The sequence below is a fragment of the Cupressus sempervirens genome, chromosome 1 (assembly GCF_028749045.1).
Source record: "Cupressus sempervirens isolate cs-2001-9-10 chromosome 1, ASM2874904v1, whole genome shotgun sequence".
NCBI classification, from domain to species: domain Eukaryota; kingdom Viridiplantae; phylum Streptophyta; class Pinopsida; order Cupressales; family Cupressaceae; genus Cupressus; species Cupressus sempervirens.
In genome coordinates this window covers 320,277,687-320,305,496 of record NC_143118.1, presented here as the reverse complement: position 1 = coordinate 320,305,496, position 27,810 = coordinate 320,277,687, and the positions used below count along the sequence as shown (strand labels likewise).

The 27,810-nt window shown below is 35.0% G+C and overlaps 1 protein-coding gene across 2 annotated transcripts in view; it reads left to right on the top strand.

Moving 5' to 3' along the window:
- The window catches only part of RST1 (ARM repeat superfamily protein), a 334,110-nt gene that overhangs the window by 82,332 nt on the left and 223,968 nt on the right, over positions 1–27,810 (top strand). For both annotated transcript variants that reach the window (XM_089823823.1, XM_089823825.1), the window contains exons 10-12: positions 16,618–16,749; positions 16,845–16,926; positions 22,992–23,064. In XM_089823823.1, coding sequence (XP_089679949.1) covers positions 16,618–16,749; positions 16,845–16,926; positions 22,992–23,064 — 287 coding nt within the window. The remainder of the gene's footprint in view (positions 1–16,617; positions 16,750–16,844; positions 16,927–22,991; positions 23,065–27,810) is intronic.

Genomic DNA, 27,810 nt, shown 5'->3' with positions numbered 1-27,810 from the left:
TTACTAATTGTTGGCTGAAGTTCAACTAATTTCAATAGTGTCATTCCTTGCTAATCCTTTATACCAGACATGGCACCCATGCTAGGTATGTAATCATTCCTGATTTAAAAAAAATATCTAGTTGTTATTTGTGGGGTGATTATTTATGAAAAGGTCCAGGAGTTGTAATTTCAACATTTTCTTTCATTATTTCTTGTTTTTGCATTTCTTGCAAAAATATTATACAGAAATCAGAAAACACATAAAAGCACCAAAATTTGGAAAACCAGAAAAAAGATCTCAAGAAATTACAGTTACAGAACAAGGCGGGATATTTTAATGGTACCAGAGCACAAGCTTTTTCTGCCAGCCTGTTGGGTAGTGGATATTGATTGCATAATATAGTTGGAAAGATGTCTGCAATTGAAGTCTATTTGAGTAAATGCAAGAACTTTCTATTTTAATGAAGGACCCATACATTAAAAACTAAGTTGCCTCCTTGGGTGCAGTGCGCAATTTTCTTTTAGGGGGGCTTTGGATGTGTACACACACACACACACACAGAGTATGATACTTCACCATTGATCAAGATATCTAATAGTTCATAAATATTCAAATTGAAATAACTAATAACTTAAGAAGCCATATCATATGCGTCTAAGGTCACAATTCCAATGCAAATGAGAAAATCATTACAATTACAAAACTAAAATTTAGCTCATGATTCAATGTTTATCAATCAAGACTCATTATATAGTAATCCGAACCATAATCAAAAATGTTATTAGGCACATGTTTTAATGTACTATAAGTTGTTTTTCATCCAAAAAAGTGTTTTTTTTTTAATGCTGACCCATGGAGGTGTTTGGAAGCTAATAGAGGCCTTGTGGGTGTGCACATGAAATGCATCCTGGGCATTTGGATGCTTAGTGGATGCGTAACTACGCATCCATTGAGCATCCGGATGCCTAGGATGCGCTTCCTCTGAGCATCCATGGGGCATCCATCTGCGCATCTGCATCAGCACGCCTCCGAATCCAGGCTAGGGTGCAACCAATTGGCAACTAAGGTTAAAGAGTATCTGAAGGCAGTGACTAGACCCTAGCATGAGAAGATCTATCAAAGTGATAACATTTGGATTGTTGTGCATATTTCTCCATGGATTTGGATAGGAAGAGAAAATTTAACAGCTATTGAGGCTAAGACTATGTAAGTAGACTCTAGCATTGAAGTCGATTGTGGTAATGTAATACAAATCAGTCTTAGGTTTTTGGTGCTGCAGTATTATGCCTCTTCATTCTCTAGAAATTACAGTACCTATGCAAACTTTTGGCTCTGCGCTTGTATGAGTCCATGAAGACATGGAAAAGAGCACTGTCCATGTACTAGATGATAGCATGATGGGATATGGCAGTAGGACCATTAGTGTGATTTATGGCAGTAGTTCTATCCCTTCATTTGTAGCAACAATTGCATATGAGGAAAAGATAGAGAAACCCTACAAGTTTGGCATTTAGGGTTTGGAATCATCATAGATCGATGAGACTTCTTCCGTTGTTGATATTCTATTCAAAGAGAGGAATGAGACCTTGATTCTATATCGAGCGCATAGAAGGAATTATTGTAATAATAGATAAGTTGTCTATTATTAGTTAATGGTTATCTTGTAAATATCTTAAGCTTTAGTTTGCTTTCGTTTTTTGCTTTCTCTAGAATAGAATGTTTCTATTCTTTACGGTCATTCTTTTGTATAAATTGACCTCTCGGTCTCTGTTAAATAACAAGCAAGTATTTACCAATTACCTCGTAATATGGTATTAGAGTGAATACTTAAATTTTTTGGGAAAAATTTATAATTTCTTCTGGAAATTATTTGTTTAAATTTTTTGCAAATTTTTTTCAGTTGAATTTCTAAAAAACCCGCCTAGGGTTTTTTGCTTGGAGAAATTCGGATTAGACTAAGCTTGGAGAAATTCAAGCTAGGGTTTGAACTCGCGGTAAAAAAAAAAGCGTGTTCTTTGCAAATCATGGCTCTCCAACTGGACCATCTGCGTTATTTCTCTTGGTCGCCGTTCTGCCTGGTTCGTGGTTTAAATGTGCCAACTTTCGGCCACTACTACCCAAGATTGAACACACAAGCATTTTTATACATCCCAACAAGCTCGCGCAGTCTACAAGGTTTGAAGTCGTGCATTTTTTGGCTGTTTTTTACTGCTGCTTTTTTGTAGCCGGTCTTTAGCTTTTTCACGCGCTTGTTACAGCGAAATGGTGTTTTTTTTGGCTTAGACTCCCTCTTATGCAATCGTCTGTGGTTGAGGGACTCATTCTGAAACAAAAATCGAACATTTTTTTATCAAAATCTGCCATTTTTGCTGCACATTTGACCTTCAATCCGACGGCTAGGGTTTTGCGCAAAACCCTAATTTTTGGGGTCGGAATTTTTTTTTCTTGCAAATTCTTGGTGGGTTTTTCAAGAGCTCAATTGGGTTGTCTGTTTTTTCTGGGTGCCTCGATTTTCGAGGCAGTAGATCTAGAAAACACTAGCTAATTCCTTCTGTGTTTTTCGAGCTGTCTTCTAGGTTACTCCCTGATTCTTCTGAGTCTTATATATTTTTGCCTCGAAGAATGTGCCTTCACAGATTTTCATAGTTTTTCTTTGAAAAATGTGCCATGGCATCTTTGACAAATATTCTGCTCGAGCATAATTCCAAGTTCAATGGTTGCAATTATGGAACCTGGAAGTAGTGCATCATTGCAATTTTTGAATATCGGAACACCGATCAACTTGTTCTGGGTGTTACGCAGCGTCCGACTTCTCTGGGTGCTGATCAAGATACATGGGATTTGAATAATTGAGAGGCAATGATGCTTCTCAAATTATTTGTAGTTGATGATCAGCTTTCTTAGATTCCATCTGGCAAGACAACTGCTGAAATCTGGACACATCTGAAAGGTCTTCATGAGACTTCCGACAAGAGCAGAGCCTTCTTTATGAAAAACACTTTGTTTTCTATTGTCATGGATGAGCGCACTACGCTTCAAGCACACTTGAATCGGATTCAGGAAATCTGTGATCAGCTACTTGCCATCAGTCGCAAGATGGAGGAAGAGGATATTGTGGTAATCACTCTTCGGAGTTTACCAAAATCCTATGAGCATTTTATCGAGACTCTCAAAATTACATCTACTGGTGTTGATTTGAAGTTCACTGATCTCTGCACCATGCTGCTTCAGCAAGATCAGTGGAAACAACAGTTCGGTAGTAGCTCTAGTTCCACCTCCATCGAGCAAGCCTTTGCTACAAAATCCTTTCAGAAGGATAAGGGCAAGTTTCAACAACCATCTCAGTAGAAGTCTTCTGCTCAACATCCGATAGTTCTAGAAAGAAGAACATTCAATGCAACTACTGCCACAAGTATAGTCACATGAAGGTTGAATGTTGGAAACGTTTAGCTGCCCAGTCTAAGCAATTAGGTTCGCAACCCAAAGCGAACAATGCAGAGCACACTGAGCAGGCGAAATTTGCTTTTTACAGCTTTATGGCTAAAAGGCCTGCAGATCATGTGAAGTCACCTGCCTGGTACATTGATTCAGGTGCCTCTTGACATTTCACTCACCGCAGAGACTAGTTTACTGACTACCAGCCTTATTCAGATTCTATTATTTTTGGTGGCGGTGAAGAGTACATGGTTGTTGGTAAAGGCAACATTCAGATTCAGTCTATTGGGAGGAATCTCATATTCCTTGATGTGTACTACATTCTAGGGATGGAACTAAATATACTCTCAGTCAGTCAGTTGCTGCGACATTCTCCACACTTGGTAGTCACCTTCAGTTCACATCAGTGCACCATCACTAATTGGGCGACTAAGTCTACTGTTGCAGTAGGTCTTAAGGATCATGGTCTTTTCAGACTTACTGATTTTGGTGATTCTCAGGACTTAGCTATGGCTGCTCGGCGATCTTCTGGCAGCACACTTTGGCATCAACGATATGGGCACTTAAATGTACATTATCTCTCACAGCTTGCTCAAGATGAGCTTATTCTTGGTTTGCCAGAGATTCAGACTCAACTCCTTGGAGATTGTGACGCATGTCAGGCTGGGAAGCAACATTGCACACCTTTCACTAGTGGTGATTCTTGGCGAGCTTCTCAGGTACTTCAGCTTGTTCATGCTGATATCTATGGCGCTATGGCCACTTCTTCTGTTCTTGGGTCCAGGTATTTTCTGTTGTTTGTAGATGATTTCAGTAGAAAAATGTGGGTGTATATCCTTAAAAAGAAATTAGATGCATTTACTGTATTTCAAAAGTTTAAACCCTTAGTTGAAAAAGAGTCTGAGAAATCTATTATTAGTCTTAGATCAGACAATGGAGGGGAATTTTGTTCTAATGCTTTCTCTAGCTTCTTGGATACACATGGCATCCAACGCCAGTTCACCACACCCCACACGCCACAACAGAACAGTGTAGTTGAACCTCGGAACAGGACAATCATCGAGATGGCTCATTCCATGCTTGAACACAGACATGTTCCGAAGCAGTTTTGGGTAGAAGCAGTTAACACTACAGTTTATCTTTCGAATCGGTCACCCACAGTGGCGGTCAAAGGTAAAACTCCGGAAGCGGCCTGGTCAAGTCGCAAGCCCAGAATCAGTCACCTGAAGATTTTTGGCTCTCTTGCTTTTGTTTGGATCCCTGATGTTTCACGCACCAAGTTGGATGCCAAGAGTTAGAAACTGATGCTTGCTGGATATAGTAGTCTTCACAAAGCCTGTCGCTTGATTGATGTTGAGACATCTTGTCTCATATACAGCCGAGATGTAGTCATTGATGAGCAGCGAGGACCATTCATGCCTATTTCTCTTGTTCTTGATCTAGCAGACTAGTCTATGCAGGCTCATGATTTGGGATTTCGGCTTCCATTAGGTATACCTGATGGGAGGGCTCCAGTAGCTCCAGTTATTCCAGTGATACCTGTACAGACACCTCTAGCTTCTCTTGCAGGATCACCTCGCTTTGTAGATGCTTCACTTGAGTTTGATCCAGCTTCTTCTGATGAGGATCCTGCTGATCAAGCATCTCCTAGTACTACTGTTGGTCATTCTCCTATCCGGCCTAAGTGGTGGGCTAAGACACTTGCTGATCTTTGTGATGATGAGCTCATTGATGGGAGAACTGCTCAGAAAAAGAGCAAAACTACAGATTCTGTTAACTTTGCTCCTATGGCCAACATTCACAGTGTGTTTGAACCTCAAGCATATTTCGAGGCTAAAGGAATTCAAGAGTGGGAACAGGGCATGACAACTGAGTATCAGAGCCTGCTGAAGAACAACACCTGGGTCCTTTCGTATCTTTCACCAGGGAAGAAACCCATTGGTTGCAAATGGGTCTACAAAATCAAATACAAATTAGATGGTACTTTGGATAAGTATAAAGCTCGTTTAGTGGCGAAGGGCTTTTCTCAGCGTCAGGGCATTGATTACGAGGAGACCTTTGCTCCTACTGCAAAGATGAGCACCATTAGATTAGTCCTAGCCATGGCAACATAGTTTGGTTGGAAGGTCCATCAGATGGACGTAAAGAGTGCTTTCCTGAATGATCTCCATGAAGAGGTCTACATGACGCAGCCTCCTAGTTTCAAGGTTGTTGGTAAAGACCATCAGGTTCTCAGATTGGTAAAAGCTCTCTATGGTTTGAAGCAAGCCCCTCGGGCATGGTACATCAAGATTGATAAGTACCTCAGTGATCAAGGCTTCAACAGGCGTTCTTCAGACTCAAATTTGTGCATCAAGACTACTGACAGTGACATCATTCTTCTAGTTATCTATGTAGATGATTTGATCATGACTGGCAGTTCGGCATGTTTGATTCAGGGAATCAAATTGAACTTATGCCAGTCTTTTGATATGACTAACCTTGGGCTCATGCATTATTGCTTAGGTGTTGAAGTTTGGCAATAGTCTTCTGGTATATTCATCTCTGAGTCCAAGTTTGCCCGGGCCCTGTTAAACAAATTCCGAATGCAGGATTGCAAACCTGCATCTACACCTATGGAGAAAGGTGTCAAGTTATTAGCAAAGTCTGATTCTCCTTCCGTTGATGATACTACATACAGGCAACTAATAGGCAACATCATCTACCTCTCTGCTACTAGGCTTGATATCAACTTCGCAGTCAGTTATATTTCACACTTTATGACAGCTCCTAAGGCTGATCATTGGATGGCAACAAAGTGTGTGCTTCGGTATGTGAAGGGCACTTCAGATTATGGACTTCTGTATTGTTGGAGTTCTAATCCTAAACTCAGTGGGTTCACAGATTCAGATTTGGTAGGCTCTGTTGATGATAAAAAGTCAACATCTGGATATGTGTTTAGTTTGGGATCTGGTGCAGTCACATGGACTAGCAAGAAGTAATAGGCAGTTTCTCTCTCTTCTACAGAGGTTGAATATAGAGGGACTGTTAAGGCAGGATGTGAAGCTGTTTGGCTTCGTCGGATGCTTGGGGATATGCAGATTTCACCAGCAGGACCGTTTAATCTGTTTGTTGATAACGAAGGCGTTATCAAGTTAGCACGGAATCTAGTCTTCCATGAACGAACCAAGCATGTGGATGTTCATTGTCATTACATACGACAACTGGTTGAAGACGGGACTATAGATATGTAGTATGTTCCTACCTCAGATCAAACTGCAGACATTCTTACCAATCCTCTTGGTCCTAATAAGTTTGTCAAATTTAGAGGACAACTTGGTGTGTTCGATAGATTAACCATTAAGGGAGTGTAATGACCCTACTCAAATCTGATCCCAAAATGTTGATAAAGGTTCAAGAAGACACTTTGCATACAAGGGTCATATGATTGATATAAAATTTCAGTTTGCTTTATGGCTCTTTTCTTCACTTAGCATCAATAAGAATGCTTGCAAGAAGACTCTGAATTGACTAAACAATGACCTAACATGAATGTGCAACTTATTTTGAAATATTCAATGCATATATGTGACTGAAACTACTTGCAATATGCAGCAACAGCAACTAGTAATTTTGACAAACATTTGGGATGCAACCTGTGATGCACTTATAGACAAGTGGCATTAATACAAACACTTGGTATGCATAATTATAACATTATTTATGCCAAAAAGAGAACCTACAGCCAATTCACATTTTGTCAAACAATTGGCATGCAAACTAATAAGCTGATCATGAATGATAAATACATATTCAATTACACTATATCAGACCAGCAAATTATGTCTCCTTTATTGCACATAAAATGTTAACTACAATGCTAGTATGAAATTGCCAAGACTCTTGGCTTACATCCGCAAGAATAATGCTTAAATCTGTCACAACTTTCACCTACAACCTTACCTTCTAATATGCATCTAAATGATAAGAACAATGCGTGTAATATCCAAAGGAACCTGATTGTAGATGGCTGTAATAATTTTCTCCAATGCTGCCTTTCTGCTTTGCTTTTCCCGATCTGCTTTTTCACCTTCTTTTTTCGGATCTGCTTTTTCGCTTTTCTTTTTCGAACTGCTTTTTGGGATCTGCTTTTTCGCTTTGCTTTTTCGGATCTGCTTTTTGGACTGCTTTTTTGGATTTGCTTTCAAAAATGACGAGTCAGAATGATGTACATAGAGGGACTCCAAATATGCTTCCAGTCTGATCTTCGAAAATGACCAGTTCTACATCAAATTTGTGCATAAATATTGCCCCACTCTTTGCAAAACCCTTCTAACAAATATGATGCAATCTTTTCACCAAAATGACTCCAGAAATGTTCACTTTCAACCCTAGTCTGAAAACTCAATGAAGTTCAACATAAAATGGTTGAATACCACTTCCAATGTGCAACCCTTGAGAAGATCTTTCCCTTCCTTAGTTATGCGATTTGTTGGGAGGTATCATTCCCAAAGACCAATAGACTATCTGAAAGCCTTGGCTTCACAATAGACCATGTTATTGTATTCACGATCTGGTGTCAAGAGAAATGATAAAAACTGGATGATGAGAATGAAGCCCAGGATGCCTATTTATTCTTTTTCTTCACTTTCTCTAGAAACTTCTAGAACATTATTTTTATTTTATTTATTAAGTGACTTTATAAAATATTTTTCAAGTCACTTTATTAAATTAATTAAATATAAAGTTACCTTTTTAATATTTATTTATTTGATAACATTATAGATAATTAACTTGATACCACTTATTTATTTAATTAAAATAATTAATTAGTCATCCTCATAAAATATTCATTATTTTGGACAACTTAATTAATTAAATTAATTAAATCAAATAACTGCCAAAACGGGGACATTATAGGGAGGGTATTACAATAATAGATAAGTCGTCTATTATTAGTGAATGGTTATCTTGTAAATATCTTAAGCTTTAGTTTGCTTTCGTTTTTTGCTTTCTCTAGAATAGAATGTTTCTATTCTTTACGGTCATTCTTTTGTATAAATTGACCTCTCGGTCTCTGTTAAATAACAAGCAAGTATTTACCAATTACCTTGTAATAGGAATTAGTTAGTGCAGTAGTGACTTGTTGGAAATGTAAGAGGAGTAACTAAGAGAGGAGGGGTGAATCAATTACCACAAAAACAAATCCTTGTCCCTTAGATGTCAATACAAACTTCCACTTATCATGCAATACTGGATAGCTTGGTTAACACTAGAATATTACTTTCACCCGGTTAACAAAGCAATCATAAGATTATTAAATTGTTTTATCCTTTAGTAACTTAGTTGCAGAAATGTAAAGCAGAAGCAAATAACATTAACATAGATGACACCAAGATTTAATGTGGAAAACCAATTTGGGAAAACTACCTTGCAACTAGTCATAATAATTTTCACTCTTTTGAAGTGAGCCTTGTTAGGAGCCAACTCTGTTAAAGGTTACAAAACATACGGTTAAGTATGACCTTGTTAGAGGATTTAGATCCCCTGTTAGGAGTGGCCTAGTTAAAGGTCTTCAAACACTTAAATCTTGAAAAGTCACCTTGTTAGAGGATTTACAAAATGACTGTTAAGTCAACTTTGTTAAGAGATTTCATTATTGCTACAATGGTTAGAAAGGAACAATAATTTGACCTGATTTATGAAGCAGCTTTCTTTGCAGATTCAGATCTCTGTTTTGGCTTCACCTCTTGATCCTTCCTGATTATATTGTTTACAGTTTATCTTCCACACTTTCTTGCTTTTCCTTTTGCCTTCGCTTACATATCTATCTTTTTCATATTCACTTCTTTCCACTTGTCTTCTCAACTTGACCTTTCTTATATATCATAAGCTAGGAAAAGTCGGCTTGAATACCCTTTCAAAACATTAATAAACATTCAAATAGTTGGCCTCCATTAATAAAATATTTGACAATTACATTCTATTGTCACTTGGTCAACACTAGAACTGAACACTCGGTTGACATTGTGAGTTCTTCAATGCCCGACCACTCGGTCAATACTGCATGCCTTTGATGCTTGACCACTCGGTCAATATTGCAAGCATAAATCCTTTTATTAACTAACTTCTCGGTTACTACTGGAAAGTCTTCATTACCTGACTACTTGGTTGATACTGAGATATACAAGGTTAATATTGCAAACTCAACATTGCTCGGTTAATATTGACATTTGTGTAAACATCAATGACAATATACAATTAAAGAATTGTTTCTAACAAACTCCCTCTTTGGAATTGATGGTAACACATGTTAACATAAGCTGATAAAAATATGAGCAATTAGATAATATCCTTAGTTTCATTCTGATTCTCATCCATACCAACTCCCTTGGAGATTCAGCTTGGATTTGTCTTTGCTGCTTTCCTAGCTGTGCTCTTCTGTAATATTCTCCCTCTTAGTTGTACATTCCATTATCTAAATATCAAGACTCTCCCTCTATCTCATTGATATTGATCTTTTCACAATATTTCATGTTAACACTAACTTCTCCCTCTTTGACATCAATTGCCAAAGGATATAGACTCTGAAATTATAATGTGCCTTTTGTACAGATTCATATGCAATATGCTTTGGATTACATTGCATTAACTTGATTGATCTTCAATGGATCTTGGTTGACGCTTCACTGTCTTTTGCATTAGGGAGCATCAGATAGGGGAATAACCCCTAGTTTACCTCTTAGATACATAAATGCATCCTTAGGTAAAGCTTTAGTAAATATATCTACTATTTGCTCCTTGGTGTTCACATATTCCAATCTCACCTCTTTGTCTTGAATTAGTTCCCTTTGGAAATGATATTTGATTGCAATGTGTTTTTTCTTTTAGTGCATCATAGGATTTTTGGATATATTAATTGCACTTGTGTTGTTACAATCAATAACCACTGGGTCCTTGATTTCTTCTTTCATTCCTGACATTAATTGCTTGATCCACATTATGTTAGAACAATTAACTGTTGCAACAACATACTCTGATTGTGCTGTGGATTGAGAAATACAATTCTGCCTCTTGCTTGTCTAAGACATTAGCATCTGTCCAAGAAAGAATGCTCCTCCACTAGTCCTTTTTTTGTCATCAATGCTTCCTGCCCAATTTGCATAAGTAAAGGCTCTTAACTCAAGCTTTCCTCCTTTCTTGTACCATAACCCATAATCTTCAGTTCCTTTTAGATATCTCAAAATTTTTGTGACTGCCATTATGTGATTTTCTTTAGGATTAGCATAAAATCTTGAAAAATGCCAATTGCCAATGCAATATTAGGTCTGGCATGAACCACATATTGAAGTTTCCCAATCATTGATCTATAAGTGGTCTGGTTTACCTCTTTTGAATCATCATTTATTGAGAGTTTATGTCTAGTAGACATAGGTGTTCCAACTGGTTTGGAATCTTCCATTCCAAATACTTTCAATGTTTCCTTGATGTATTTTGATTGAGTGATGTATATGTTATCCTTCATTTGATGAACTAGTAGACCCACAAAGAATTTAATCTCCCCAAACATAGACATTACAAATTCTTTCCTCATTTCTTCAGCAAATGATTTGCATAACATCTCATATCCTCCAAATATGATATCATCTACAAATATTTTTGCAACAATATCTTGTCTTATGGTCCTTCTTGGATATACAAATTGCTATTATCATTTGTCTTTTGAAAACCAAGTTTTACTAGATATCCATTTAGTCTTTCATACCATGTTCTAGGAGCTTGTTTTAATCCATATAAGGTTTTATGAAGTTTACATACTATGTTTCTTTGGCTTGGATCAATGAAACCTTCAGGCTGTTCAATGTAGACTTCTTCTTCTGGGACTCCATTCAAGAAAGCTGATTTAACATCAATCTGATATACTTTGAATCTTTTTTGTGCTGCATAAGCTAGAAGTGTTTTGACTCCTTCAAGTCTTGCAACAGGGGCAAATGTTTCCACATAATCAATACCTTCTTCTTGAGCATAATCTTTGCATACAAGTCTTGCCTTGTTTCTTGTTACTTCTCCTTTCTCATTCATCCTATTTTTGAATATCCATTTTGTACCAATGACATTTTTATCCTTGGGTATAGGAACAAGAGACCAAGTTTTATTCTTTTCTATTTGCTCAATCTTTTCATTCATTGCCTCTATCCAATTTTCATTTTCTAAAGCATCTTTTACAGATCTAGGCTCAAATTCACTAAGCAAGCATGTACCTTTTAATTTGTTCCTTGTCAATATATCTTCTATGTCTCCAATTATTTGTTCAGGTGCATGATGCCTTTTGACATATTTTGCAAGCCTTGGATCTTTCTTACTTTATTTTGAATTTGCTTCACTTGGTTCTCCAAGATCTTCATCCTTTTGCTTGGGCACCTCTAGCTGATCTGGTTGTAACTCGGGTTGCATTGCTTGTGACTCGGGTTGCACTGTCTGCGGCTGCAACTCGAGTTGAACTAACTGTGACTTGGGCTGAACTGCTAGAGAATTGCTGGGTGCACTTAGTTGCTGATTGGCTTCAACCTTCTGAGGTAAAGTCTTAGGTTCCTCTTCATAATAGACAAACTTTCTGTAATCTTTAGGTTCTTTGCTGCTCTGTTCTTCACTTCTTTCTGCAAACTCATCAATCTTTACATGCGCACTTTCTATGACTTTGTGAGTTGTAAGATTCAAACATTTGTATGCCTTGCTTTAAATTGAGTACCCTAGGAATATTCCTTCATCACTTTTTGCATCAAGCTTTCCTTTTCGTACATCTTTTAAGATATAACATTTGCTTCTAAATACTCCGAGATAACAAACATTTGGCTTGTAACCATACCATAATTTATAAGGTATTTTGTTTGTACCTTTCTTCAATCGAACTCAGTTCAGTGTATGAACTGCTGTGCTTATTGCTTCTTTCTAGTATTTTGGTGGAACATTCTTCTCTGTCAATAGTGTCCTTGCACATTTTATGATGGATCTGTTTTTTCTTTTTGCTATTCCATTTTGTTCTGGAGTTCTATGTGCTGATACCTGTCTTTTGATTCCTCTTTCATTGCGAAACTCATTGAATTCTTTTGAGATGAATTCTCCTCCTCTATCTGATCTTAGGTCTTTCAGATTCTTCCTTGTTTCCTTCTCAACTCTAGCCAAATACCATTTGAACTTTTGAAAAGGATTAAACTTATCCTTAAAAAACATTATAGTCATCATTCTAGAATAATCATCAACAAACATAATGATCTCTATCTCCACAATAGCTTTCCACACCTATTGGCTCACAAAGATCTTTGTGAACTAGTTCCAAAACTTCTTCAGAATTGTATGACTTACTCTTGAAACTTCTTTTACTCATTTTACCAATTTGACATTGTTTGCACATGCCCACCTTAGGTTTCTTTAGATAAGGTACGCCTCTTACTCTGTTGTTTAGATAAGGTACGCCTCTTACTCTGTTGTTTTTGCTTATGGTGATTAGGTTATCAAAGTTAACATGACACATTCTTTTATGCCATAGCCAACTTTCCTCTATTTGAGCTAATAAACAAGAACTTTCATTGAGATCTAGATAAAACAAATTTCCTTTTGTTTAATTTCCAGTTCCAACTAGTTTTCCTTTTCCATCCAATAGTTTAGCTTTGCCATTGATGAATTCAACTTTGTATTCTATATTGTTCAATTGTGCTACACTGAGTAGATTATGTCTTTATCCTTCAACCCAATAGGCATTCTCACATTTGGTTCCATAAGTTAATGCTATGATTCCTTTTCCCTTTACATAACATAGTTCATTGTTTCTAAATCTAACACTTCCACCATCATAGTGTTCCAAATGTTCAAATTTAGTTTTATCAGCAGTCATGTGATGAGAACAAGCACTATCTATAATCCATGTGTCATTTTTGCTAACATGAGAGATAAGTGCCATCTTTTCATTTTCCTCATCATCAGATTCATTTTTAACAACAATATAAACTACCTCATCTTCGCCATTATCACTATCAAAATCTTTTGCAATGTAACATGATTTCTTACCTTTGCCTTTGTAGTCCTTGTAGCTTTTGAAGTCTTTCTTGCCTTTGAACTTGTTGAGCTTCTTTTCATCTTTATCTTCCTTGTTTGGATACCTTGCAGCAATGTGGCCAACTTCTTCACATGAAAAACATATTAATGAAATCTTTCTTCAGAATTTTCCTTTTCCTCTTGCTGCTCTTTTTGCTAGAAGAGCTGCAATGAATTCAAGATCATCATCTGGATCATCTTCCACTTCACTATCAACTTGTTTTCCTTTTGAGTTTCTTCCTTTTCTACCAAGGGTTAGTTTTGCTTTGAATGCAGATTCAAGATTGTTAGAAGAAGGAGCATAGTTATCAAAGTTATCCAACTCAAAAGCAGTCAAGCTTCCCACAAGAGTATCTAGGGTTAGATCATGTGCTGGATTGGATCTCATCTCTTGAATAGCTGAAACTCTAATTGCATAAATAGGAAGAAGAGTTCTTAGTACCTTGCTGATTACTATTTCATCATCAATTATGCCTCCTGTAGCTCTGATTGCACTTACACTTTCTTTAACCCTTTCATTGTATTGGGTAATGTTCTCACCTTCTTTAATTTTCAATCGATCAAACTTACCTCTTAAACTTTCTGCCTTAGCTCTTTGCACATTTTGATCACCTTCAAAGACTTTCTCCAACTTTTCTCACATGTCAAATGCAATAGGACAATCTTTGACTTCATCAAATTCAGAATAGTTCAAACAAGATGCAATATCAATCATCATAATATTGTGTTCCTTTGCTTCTTTTATTTGGTCTATAGTTATAGGCTTGGGTGGTAGCACTTATTTATTCTCCAATTAGAACACACCAACATCATTGATGCTTGATATACATGGCTTCATAAACTCCTTCCATGCTGAAACGTTTTCTTTGTTAAGCTTAGGGATCTCCCTTTTGTAAGACATCTTGAACTTTAGCTTAGGTCCTTAAAACCTTTTCCTGCAAGCACCAACCTGACTCTAATACCAATTGCTGGAAATGTAAGAGGAGTAATTGAGAGGGGAGGGGTGAATTGGTTACCACAAAAACAAATCCTCGTCCCTTACATGTCGATACAAACTTCCACTTATCATGCAATACTAGATAACTCAGTTAACACTAGAATATTACTCTCATGTGGTTAACAAAGCAATCATAAGATTATTAAACTGTTTTATCCTTTAGTAACTTAGTTGCAGAAATGTATATCATAAGAAAATAACATGAACATAGATGACACCAAGATTTAACATGGAAACCCAATTTGGGTAAAACCACCTCGCAACTAGTCACAATAATTTTCACTTTTCTAAAGTGAGCCTTGTTAGGAGCCAACCTTGTTAAAGGTTACAAAACATACTGTTGTGTATGACCCTGTTAGAGGATTTGGATCACCCTGTTAGGAGTGGCCTTGTTAGAGGTCTTCAAACACTTCAATTTTGAAATGTCACCTTGTTAGAGGATTTACAAAATTACTATTAAGTCAACTCTGTTAAGAGATTTCTTTACTGCTACAATGGCTAGAAAGCAATAGTAATTTGACTTGATTTATGAACCAACTTTCTTTGCAGATTCAGATCTTTCTTCTGGCTTCACCTTTTGATCCTTCTTGATTATGTTGTTTACAATTTATCTTCCACACTTTCTTGCGCTTCCTTTTGCCTTTGTTCACATATCTATCTTTTTCATATTCACTTCTTCCCACTTGTCTTCTCAACTTGACCTTTCTTATTTATCATAAGCTAGGAAAAGTTGGCTTGAATACCCTTTCAAAACATTAGTAAACGTTCAAATAGTTGGCCTCTATTAATGAAATATTTGACAATTACATTCTGTTGTCACTTGGTCAACATTAGAACTGAACACTTGGTTGACACTGTGAGTTCTTCAATGCTTGACCACTCGATCAATACTGCATGCCTTTGATGCCCGACCACTCGGTCAATACTTCAAGCATGAATCCTTTCATTAACCGATTGTTTGGTTACTACTAGAAAGTCTTCATTACTCGACTGCTCGGTTAATATTGAGATATACAAGGTTAATATTGCAGACTCTACATTGCTTGGTTAATACTGACATTTGTGTAAACATCAATGACTTCTTCCATTGTTGATATTCTATTCAAAGATAGGAATGAGACCTTGATTCGATATCAAGCGTATAGAAGGAATGAGTTAGTGCAGTAGTGACCAAGCAGGCAAAGCACTCTGATTTGGGGTATAATTTATAATTCTTTTGGGGTTTGCATAACTCTTTGTTTGTGGTTTTGGTCTCATCTTCAGCGGAGAGATTTTTTACAAGTATACTACATGGATTTTTGAGAGTATTTAATGACCATATCATGCCCTGTACTCTCTAACATTGAAGGCTTCCGAGGCAACGAATAGAATTGTACAGCCGGTCCTAAATCCCTGATTTATGGCAGCATCAATATACCTCTCGATATGCATGGGTTTGCTGCTTGAACTTATGAGAAAATAAATAATATTGCTTCCGTATTTGATGGTGTATAAGAAGTCAGGTTTGAACATAATGTTTTGGATAATGCTTCTTGTGAGAAGACTGAATTTGTTTAACTTGGGACAGCAGCATCAGATCAGATTCAAAGAATGAATGAGAGTGTGCTTGTGAAGGTTAGTGTTCCCCCGTTGTTGGCTCAACAAAGACAAACTCTTTTTTCGGTACATTCATGGTATTCATCACTATATAGCTTATGATATGCAAGAAATGACCAACTCTGGAAATTTAATAGGTTTTGATCATTTTCTAGATGGTTGTACTGATTTGTTTGATTACAGTCATAGTGGACCAGCGACTCAAGAGTTGCCCTTGATGGGTGTTACATGCTACCATAAATCATTTTTTGGGGTGATCACTGACTTCTTAGAGTCTTATGATATAGAAGCTACTTATTTGTTAGTTGGAAGTTTCATCTTCATTTCTGTCATCTTCTAAATCTCTTCAATACTCTATAAAATACATCTTAAAATTAAAAAGCTGCCAAAAGAAAAAAGTAAATGAACTCAAAAAGCCAAGCACGGGTAACTTAATAGATGTTTTCTAATACTTGTTTAAATGCTTTATAGAGGATTACAGAAATCAAGCTCTTCCATTGTATTTTTTTAATGTCTTTTATGTTTTATATTTGCAGAAACTTCTGGATCCTAAAATCCTTTCATCTTCTACATTGGACATGGACCTTGTCATAAGTATGGCAGCTTGTGTTCGAGATGTGTGCAAAAGGGATCCCGACAGGGGTGTTGATCTCATATTGTCAGTACAGGTACCGGGCGAGGATTATACATGTCTAGTCATTACTATTTGTATAAAGTTTCAGTATGGTTGTTTGTTCATCATTTGTTTTGCTCGAGTTTGTAGGCGTGCATTGAGAGCAAAAAAGTAACTGTTCAAGCACTTGGCCTTGAGAGTTTGGCACATCTGTGTGAATGTGATGTTGTAGGTGAGTACTTGAATTTCACAGCAAAGCTACTCAATATCTATCTGGGACTGTATGATTTGAGGTGTTTGGCTCAGATGTTAGTTTATGAACAATTTTTTTAACGGAGAAATAGCCAAACTACTTAATTTGCTCCTGTTTATTTTGGATTTATGCAATTTATCACAATGAAATATATGTGCAGTTCGGTAGCTGAACTTGGCACAACCTTCTTATTAATAACAAAAATAAAACTTTTATCTTATGTAGAAAATTATTTATTGCTTTGGAGTCAAGTCAATTAATGATCTAGACCATAGAGATGGAACAAGAGTCTTGTGCAATAGAAACAAATTTGGAGAAACTTACTTACACATCTAGGTCGACCTTTATGAATAAACCAGAAATTGTTGCATAAATAATAATACTACACAGACCATAAGAAATAGGAAATGAAGTCTTCTACAGTAATCATATAGTGGACAATTGTGATGTCCCATTTTGATAGGTTTGGAAATTAAATATTTATTTAATTTTCTAAAGTTTAAATTATGTCAAAAAGGGATTTTGAACATGAGTTATTTATTATTGCCAGGATGGTTCTAGTTTTTGCTAGCAGGGGCACTGTTCACCCACCCATTCTTCCTTCCTTGATCGAACTACTAATGGTAGGTGAGATCGAGATTCCGTGCCTATATGATGAGATCCAATTTGCAATTCAGTCCCGGAACTCTTCCCTATAAATTGATTTGAAAGTAGATTTTCTTGACCTCCAACTATCCCTTGCTATCAATAACTTCTCTCTCTCTCGATCTCGATATATATGTGTGTGTGTGTGTGTGTATGTGTATAGATGTATATGTTTCCACACACAAAATTTTTGCAGATAGTAGATATCCCCCTATTACCCCAAAATTTTGGTTGTCCTTGGAAATTTGTGTTAAGAGTGGGGTTGCCGTTGCACCAATAGATCGATTTGTCAATGCTTGATACAACCTTTCGACTTATAGTACACAGGAGGCAATTAAGCCTTTGTCACGATTCCCGAGGGGAGCGCTGACCAAATTTCAACAATCTCCCCCTTAGCGTTACTCGAGGGTCTGAGGATTCAAACGTTTGACCAAGCTTTGATACTGCTTGTTAGAGTGGGGTTGCCGTTGCACCAAAAGACCAAACTTCAATGCTCGATGCAACCACTCAACTTATAGTACACAGGAGGTGGTTAAGCCCTTGTCACGAATTCTGAGGGAGCGCTGACTAAATTTGCAACAATTTGTTCCCCATCCTCGAAACTCAGACAAAAGTTAGATGTAATGTCTCGTGTTCGCTCCTTTAAAAATCAGAACAGACTTGTCTATAACTTGTATACAACTGATATGTTTTGTATGTATTATAATGTAATGGATTGCAGATGTACAAAATGGGTCCAGTTATTATATATATTGTACTCTTCCTCATGCTAAGTGTTGTCTTGTTTGATGTTAACCTTTTCTAGAAGGATTCTCAAATATATAATCCTTCCTTAAATCCCTTATCCATATGGTCGTTCTTATGATTCAAGAAATCAACTTGTGAATTTCTCAGATTAGTGTTTTCTTTAGAAATGTCTTTTAGCCACTCATTATAATATGAATAAATTCTCATGATTGTTTATGAGTATCCGAATATTTTTGTTATTCCTTACACGTTTTTTAATACTCTTCGTGAGCATTCCTCTATTGATGTCGACGTGCTGATTGGATTCCTATGAATGGGCATTTTATTGCTCGGTATGTATGCTAGCTTTTGTGCTGACTGTATCGCATCCACATATATCATCCTTATGTGTTAGCTAGTGATGATTTGAAACTCATAGAAGCTCCTATTCGAAGATTTATTACAGAAGTAACTCTAGTCTACCTTGTATACAAGTGATTGGGATTTTTCCTTATCATGCAAGCTATATAAACTGGAATTACAATAATGGGCAGCGACTCAAATAAAAAAAAAAAAAAACCAGAGACGGGAATGTGAAGTCAGCAGTGATTCACATATGCTCCCTTTGATTACACTATTAACATCTTTTCCTTTGACGAGAATCATTTCCAACAGATCGATGTACAACTATAATTATAATTCAACCTCCATATATTTGACTATATATTAACTCCTTCCTTTATGAAAGTCTGCATTGTCCATTCTGAGTGGTCTGCATTCCTACTCTTTTTAACATATTCCTTGCTAAGTTGACACAGCTCTAAAATGATTTTAAATATTATTTCCCATTCTTCTGCCATTCTGAGAATCATTCTCCTTGCCTGAATATCTCCAGAGTATGCGGGTCTGATCGCTTCTTGTCAATATATTCTTTTTTAATTTATTTGTGTAGATGAAATACTGGATGACTTGATATTTTGTGGATGGTCAAGTTGCCAGATGTATCTGTGGTGACTGTATAAATGTCTACATGTTCTCTTGGGAGATGTAATATGAGTTATGAATGCTTGGTTACTCACCAATAATTTTAAGTCCTTTGAGTTTTTGGATTTTTTTCCAACTGCATAGCTTCTTTTATCCTCTGATTTCCATTGAATAAACTCTTCTTCTCCTGTTCCGTGATAGTTTTTCCTATTCACTATGCATACCTATCTTATATCTCTTTCATGGTCTATTGTTGAATGGTCACATCCTTAGAATTTAATAGATATGTTTTAATTAAGTAAGTTTACATCTAAAACTTATCTAGTTATAATATATATTACATTTAATTGTAATTTATCTAATTTCATATTTACTTTTACAGTTATTATTTATATTAATATTCTGCTATGGTTATTTATTATCTGTTTTCATAGATGAGATATTACATTAGATAATATTAACAATGTTTTCTTTCATCATCATAATAATTTGGATAATAATATATTATAGGGTATTATTATTATTATTATTATATAATATAATAATATATAATAATATTTGATTTCTCAAAGTAAAACATTCTTTATCCATTTTATTATTAAATTCTTTTAGAGGAAAATAGGGGACATTACATTAGAAGTTTGTTACACAACTAGCTATGCTTATTAGCGATTTTAGGAGTTAATTGAATTTGATGATTACTAGGTGCAAGGATAGATTGACTTCCCCGTATTGATGTTCTGTTTAGGTGTTGGGAATATAAGGTATTGTGAGGGTAATTGTGTAACATATGCAGTTGTCAGTATTATGCACTCGATCAAGCTCTTCTGAAAGCATTCTATATATATAACATTTTATGCTAAATGGAGATGTAAGTTTAAATTCCTTGTAATGTCCCCTCCTAGGGCCTACCTATTTAACATGATCTTTGTACATTATTATGCATTGTTTAATTAAGTGATAGTTTGTTCGTAATACAATCCATAATTCCTATTTTAACCTCGACCCTTACTTTTTGTCTAATCCTAAAGGAGGATGGGTAATTATTGTCATAGGGCACTTGAAACCATTGCCGCAATTAAGGCTGATGGTTTCATAAACACTCGTCAATACCACCGCTCGGCCCAAGGGTTTCATGAATACTTGTCAATACCACCACTTTAGAGTTGCTTTATTTGGGATGAAATTACTTGCCTCTCCGTACACAAACCAACCTATTCTTTCAAAGGCATTAAATAAGATGATATCAATTTATTAATGTCTAACAAATGACCACATAATGGATCAAAGCGTTTAATGTTCCCTTTTTTTGGGACATTATAATTTTGTGTGCTGGCTTGCTTCGTCTAGGTTTCAGGGGCAGAAAGGTTCTTTACAGAGTTCAGTTTGAGGTTTGGCCTAGGCATTTCCAGCTTTAGACCCATCGGAGCAGTTTTGGCAGGTTGTCTGGACACTTACTATTTTTAGTAAGTAAACAGAGCACAATATTTTTGGTACCTCAGTGTTGGTTTGGAAGCGTCTCGCTGAGAGCTTTCCAACGAGCTATTGCATGTGATTATCTAAGTTCATTTAGTTAGCTATTTTAATGCCTGATGATTATATGGTTTCCTGACGAAGTGACTATTAAAGTCATTTAACTTGTCACTTTATTTTAAAAAGTTACTATGTTCACTTAAGTGATTAAAGGACAAAAAAGGTGCTTTATCCCACATTGCTTAAGAGAGCGTGCATCACATTGGGAAAAGTAATAAAGGTACAACAGACTTCACATGGGAGGATATATGAAGATTATAATATTGAAGACAAATATTAATCTGGGAGTTGGAAACAGTTGCTGGATATTTCTTTTAGGACGCAAACCCTTGAAGAAGCATTTGAAGGTTGGACACAAACCTAGCCTTCTTACAGGTTTAATCTATATTGCCAATTTGACTGTTATTTCTGTTTATAAGATTGGATTACTTGGATTGTTGCATGTTATTGTATTGTTGTTATATAATATAGTAACATATTTTGGCAAATTGTCATGTCAATTCTTGGTGCATATATGTATTTCTGAATATTGGAAGAAATAAATGAACTTTCTGAGTTTTCTTGTATTCAAATCTGCTGGGTATAAATTGATTAAAGTTCTGGAAATTGTTTTAAGTATTGGTTTTCTGTTTGCTTTTGAAAATTGCACATTTATATCAAGGGTCTTTGGTAAAATATCCGGAAAGGGATATTACAAAGGGACTGCCAAGGTTACAACAAGGGACCAGCCCACAACAAGGGCACCAAACGGTGCCCGAGGAAACAAGAAGAAGAAGAGATGAGAAACAAACTATAAACCGAACCGAACAAGCAAGGTGAATGAAAACAATGGGAGCGGGGTGGGGCATAATAGAGAGACCACATATAACGCATATATTCACATATAAAATATAACATATATATATTTCTCAATATTATTATTTATGTTTAATATATATAAATATATTTTATATATATAAATATATATTATTAACCACCTCTACAATCTCTCTCTCTCTCTCTCTCTCTCTCTCTCTCTCTCTCTCTCTCTATATATATATATATATATATATATATATATATATATATATATATATATATATATATATATGTATACGTTAATTTACTATATTTATATTTATTACAATATTATAGTCTCTTGTTCCATTCTTATATATATATATATATATATATATATATATATATATGTGTGTGTGTGTGTGTGTGTGTGTGTGTGTGTGTGTTAATTTATTATATTTATATTTATTATAATATTATAGTCTCTTGTTCCATTCTTATCTATTAATTGTGTTGAAATATATTCTTCTTCTATTCCATGCTTTTTGGAGTTATTTCAATCCTTAGAAATATCCTTGTTATTGAATGGTGGCATCTTATTCAGAAGAGGCACATCTGTTTGCCAATAACTAATTAATCTTTGTTTATATGCTACTCTCTCTCTCTCTCTCTCTCTCTCTCTCTCTCTCTCTCCCTATCTCTGTGTATGTGCTTTTTCTTCTTTTGCTCCCCCCTTCCAAATGAAATTCTCTTATCTCTTTTATATCTCATGTATGCGGGAGTTGTATCTTTTCATTTTATGTCTTTTGATCATTCTTTAAACTTAATTATATTTTAATTTAAGTTTTTTATACTTCAATTTAGATTAATTTATATTCTTTTTATATATTAATATTTTTGTTTATAATTAAGTTCTATTTTAGAAAGGGAATGTACTTTTTACAATTTTGTCCCTTGTAATTTATTTAATTACTTTAATTATTTCATGTTATAATATTTATTTATTAAATTCTCTTTCAGAAAGCAGACATCACAACATTTCAAAACAATGAATTAAGAACCAGTGCCCCAGATAATATAAGATCAAAACCTGCAGATAAAGTTATGTAGCTTTGTTAGAAATCAGTAGAAGGAAATGTGTAGAGTCCCAACATAGTATGTTTTGTCTTCTCTGTATTCTAACTCATTATGTTTGTGTGAGGATGCATGCATTAGTGTGTGCATGTTTGTGTCTTGGTCAATGGTTCTTGTAAAATTTTCTCCTGCAATGTATGTAATCTTATCTGTATGTATTTCGGGAGGGGAATTTTTCCCGTAATTATCTATCTTTGTTTGGAATTGAATGATGAGCTGATACTTTGTCTATTGGTGTATTCCAGACTTTTACACAGCATGGGCATTTATTTCAAAATTTATAGACGACCCTCTGTCCAATCCTGTTGTTTCCCACAGGTATCAAGCACTTCTGAATTTTAGTTTTTGGTTAGATTTCATATTGAAAAGAAAAAAGGGTCTTTTTCTTGCAGCAAACACAATGCTTTCAAAATTTCATTTTCCCTGTCCTTTTCTGCTTTCTCTTTTTTTTCCACTTTTATCTCATCTGGTTGTCAAAAGATCTTACACTACCCCAGTCAAGATGTGTACTCCCTACATAAAGATTTCAAATTTTGCTAGCTGTTATATTATGTATAAAAAAATACTATTAATTATTTTTATTGCTGCTTCTGGATTAGATTGCGTGAACTTTTTTGCATCAACATTTTGGAACACACTTTGGGATCCATTACCAGGATGCTAGAGAGCATAAAGACATTGAAAAATTCACATCCTGGTGATTGCTGCTTCTGGGTTAGATTGTGTGAATGTTTTCAATCTTCTTATGCTTTCTAACATCTTGGTGATGGATTGCCAAGCTTGACTTGATGCCAAAAAATCCATGCAATCTAATCGAAAAGCTGTAATAGAAATTTCATGGATTATGGAAGTATCAAATATATTAACTATTTGTTTTGTAGTATAGTTCCCAAGATTAGTTTGATAATTAAGCTTACCTGTCAATCAAATAATTGTAATTTGTGGTCAATTTTATACCTCTTCTCTTAATAAGTTCTTTAACCTAGTGAAAAAGAAAGGAAATTTGGTATTAAATAACAATATTAATGGGGGATATGGAAAACTGTCATGTTATTGCATGTTATTGATTTTCTAAATGCATTTTAAAGACATGGAATTGGACATACTCGATGACTGCATTATTGAATTGGCTTATGCTGTGATATAAAAATAGTAGATTCTCAGACTTGAATTATTTTATGGTCAGAGAACAAATGGAATTTTGGAGCAGAGTAGATGCACAGTAAACTGATGATGGATGCCATTTTACAAGTTGCTAGATTATAAGTCACTTTCATCATTTTTTTTTTTTAATGGTGTGTCATGGAACACTTACAGTATATGCACAGATATTATACCAAAAATTGTAAAATCTTTCCCCTGTTCAAACATAACAAAAATTGACTCTGTTGTATATGTAATGTCCCCAATTGAGGACCTCAGAGATATAGGATTAAATAATTTCTAATTAAAGATTGAAACTTATTATTAAGCAATGATAATTTATTAGGCATCAAACAATATCAATGCTATTCCAAAAAGCAATCAGTGTCGACACAAGGAGATTATACCAGGAACCAGAGATTAATGAATTACAATTATGATTTGTGCTACGTGGTGATTATGATTATTGACAAGCAGAGTAATAAAAAATACTATCAATGATTGTCAAAGTAGTGTCTTCCATAAAGAACCGCCAAGATATAGCAAGTAGAGTAATTGATTATGCCTCATCTCATCTTTCATAATATATGCGTACATTTGGCAGAAGGTGTTTAGGCAATACGAAGACCATGTTTTCAAAGATATACAATGATATCTGTAGAATGAGAAGCAGTTATCAAAGTCATTGCCATATGAAGACATATTCATATCGATTGAAGGGCACTATAATATTGATCAAGGAGATTGACTTATGAATTAAGGTTGAGGCATTTAGAATACAATTAATGATACCAAACCACCTTGTTATGCATAATTGTCATTCACTGAAGAGGTGCAATTGGTATGGTAAACCAATTTGCATATAATTTTTAAGGGATACGATTTGCTCTGCTTATTATCATTGCATATATTTATTGAAAGATTAGACACAACAAATAATATCCGAAATTATGTATATCAGAGACAGCAACCCAGATCGATTCCGGTGATAAGTCTATATCACTGCATGTGATATCTTAATATATCAGAAATAACAGCATCACGTGTAAATTGCATTTTTTTACTGCAAAGCTGAGACAGCATTATGTATCTTTTACTATCAGTATTAGAATACAAATTCATATTTGTATAAATACACCGCCTTTATCATACTCTGGAATTTATAATATATCAGTTCAGTCATTATTAGAGCACTGTTATTGCATATATTATCTGAGAAATGCATAGTGTTTCCCTTACCTTCCATTACTTCATATATTATCAATTGAACTAGTTAAGAAAGACATGTGGGAGTAACAGTCCCGGTACTATCATCACAACCAAAAAGGGTAATTACAAGTGGTATTGGAGCTAAGGAGCCTGCTAGCCTGTGGGAAAATTTCAGAATTGTAAAAGATGAGGACTATTGTGGAACTAGTGTTAACATCAGGTGGAAAAAAGAGGTGGTGACAAAAAATGCTTCATCAAAGAAGAAGAAACAAGTATGGGAGCAATAAAGAACTCAACAATCGCTTGGATCAGTTCATTAAAGAACTGTTGAAATGGTAGCTTCGGTTAGATGACTATGAATGATAATTATCAATAGATTGATATATTTAAATATACATTGTGTATATTGATAATATTAAATACTTGATCATATATCATTATATTGATCATATTTGTAAAACCAATTATCATCCATAATGATATGATTATCACTAACATTGTTCCAAGTATAATCTGAATTATTGACCTGCATTTGATCGATATTGATTAGCATCATCTATTCCACTTATAAGTATCTATAATTAATTGATAAAGAGAAAAAAACATTGATCATGAATCAGATCTGAATCTGATTAAGACTTGTTATATTGCCGATAACCATTGGGTACGAGATAATGTATATTGTTTGTTTGAAACGGTGTGCATAACACATAACATTTATTAGTCACCGATAATGAAGAGATATAATAATCGGTGGAGAGACATGTCTGTCCACCGATATGTCTTACCAAAACATATATATATATATATATCACCAAGCATATCAAAACATGACAAGTACAAAAATTCACGAGATATATTCAAAAATTTGTGTTCCATAGTCTTGAGATAATTGAAGGATTATCATTATCAGAAATATTCATGTTGTGAAATATCAATCCATCACCATTCTGATTGTAATCTGCAAAGAATCATAAGTCAGTAAGGACATTATTCAAGAGAGAATTTAAAAGATACCTATATTTTAAATTACAATAAATTTAATTAACTTCAACATGGTATCAGAGCCTTGCTAATGAAGATCTGATTAGATTTAAGATTGCAGATTAGCTAGAATATAAATTTGCTCTCAAAAGAGAGATCACATTCCATTCTTCATAATGACATGTGTAATCAAATTCGAGGATTCTCTTGAAGGAGCATCTAGCTTTGTATCATGGAAGTTTAGAGTTATTCTAATATTGAAAGCAAATGAACTAGATTCATTTGTGAAAACAAACACATCTGAACCAGAGAATGATCTTGAGAAAACTCAATGGATCAAGAGCAACAAAAAGGCTATGAAATCGATTGTGGATGCAGTTTGGGACCATATAATTCCAATTATATCAAAATGAGATACTGCATACCACATGTTCAAATTACTTGAAAATACATATGAAATAAACAACACCAATAGAACTCTCACATTGAAAAGACAACTCCATCATGTGAAGATGAATAAGGGAGAAACTGTTACAACATACTTTATGAGGATCACATTAAGAGATCAACTTTCGACAATTGGTCATTAGATTGTCAATAAGGAGTTCAAATTGATGGTTCTAGGTAGATTACCAACAGCATGCTAATCATTTATTTAAGGAATAAGTGCATGGTCAAAACTCTGTAAATTTGATCGGTTAAAACAGATTGCTTACAGGAAGAATCCAAATTGATCACCAAGGGTATCAACCAAAATGCCATTAATGAAGATATTCATGCATTAAACACTAAACTCATTAGAAAGGAAAGAAGAAGAATTTCAAAAGGAAGAAAAATACCTATGGAAAAGGCTCTTCCAAGAAGAGGAAGGACATCTCAAGTACAATGTTTCAGATGTGCTAAGTAATGGCATTATGCCATAAAGTATCCTAATAGGACAAAACAACAAGCCTCCTTTGCTGAAGTTGGAAAAGCTAGCATAGAAAATGATTAAGAGAAACTTGTCTTCTATTGAACCTTATCAAGACAAGCTTTAATTAAAATCAACACTTGGGTGATTGATAATGGGTCCTCACACCATATTACACGATTCAAACAACATTTGGACACTTTGATGGAATATTTTGACGAGGACGTAACTATTGACGACGATTCTAACTACCCAGTAAGAGGAATTGGAACCTGTACCATAAACTTGAAATCAAACATATCTCTTCAAATCATAGGAGTATTATTTGTGGCAGGAATAAAAATAAAACTAATTTCTATTTCTGCACTTGGAGACAAAGGGTATAAAATAACCTTTATAGATGGTAAAGTTCTGGCATGGCCAAAGAATTCCACTATCAAAAAAGCACATACTATAGGAATAAGACATGGATGTCTTTACAAACTTTGCACAAATTCAAATCAAGCTCTAATTCATGAGACTTCTAACTCAAATGAGATTTGGCACAAAAGACTAGGGATTCACTTTTACGACCTATATTCAATAGAAAAAATGGTGATTGGGTTGCCCAAACTAAATCAAACTCACAAAGGAGCATGCAAAGGTTGTGCTCTAGGACAGAATATAAAGGAAACTTTTCAAAATAATGTTAGTAAAACTAAAACTATACTAGTAACTAGTTCATTCTGATTTATGTGGACCCATGTCTGTAACTTCCATGGGAGGATTCTTATGCTATATAATATTTTAAGATGATTTCTTTAGGAAAGCTGGACATA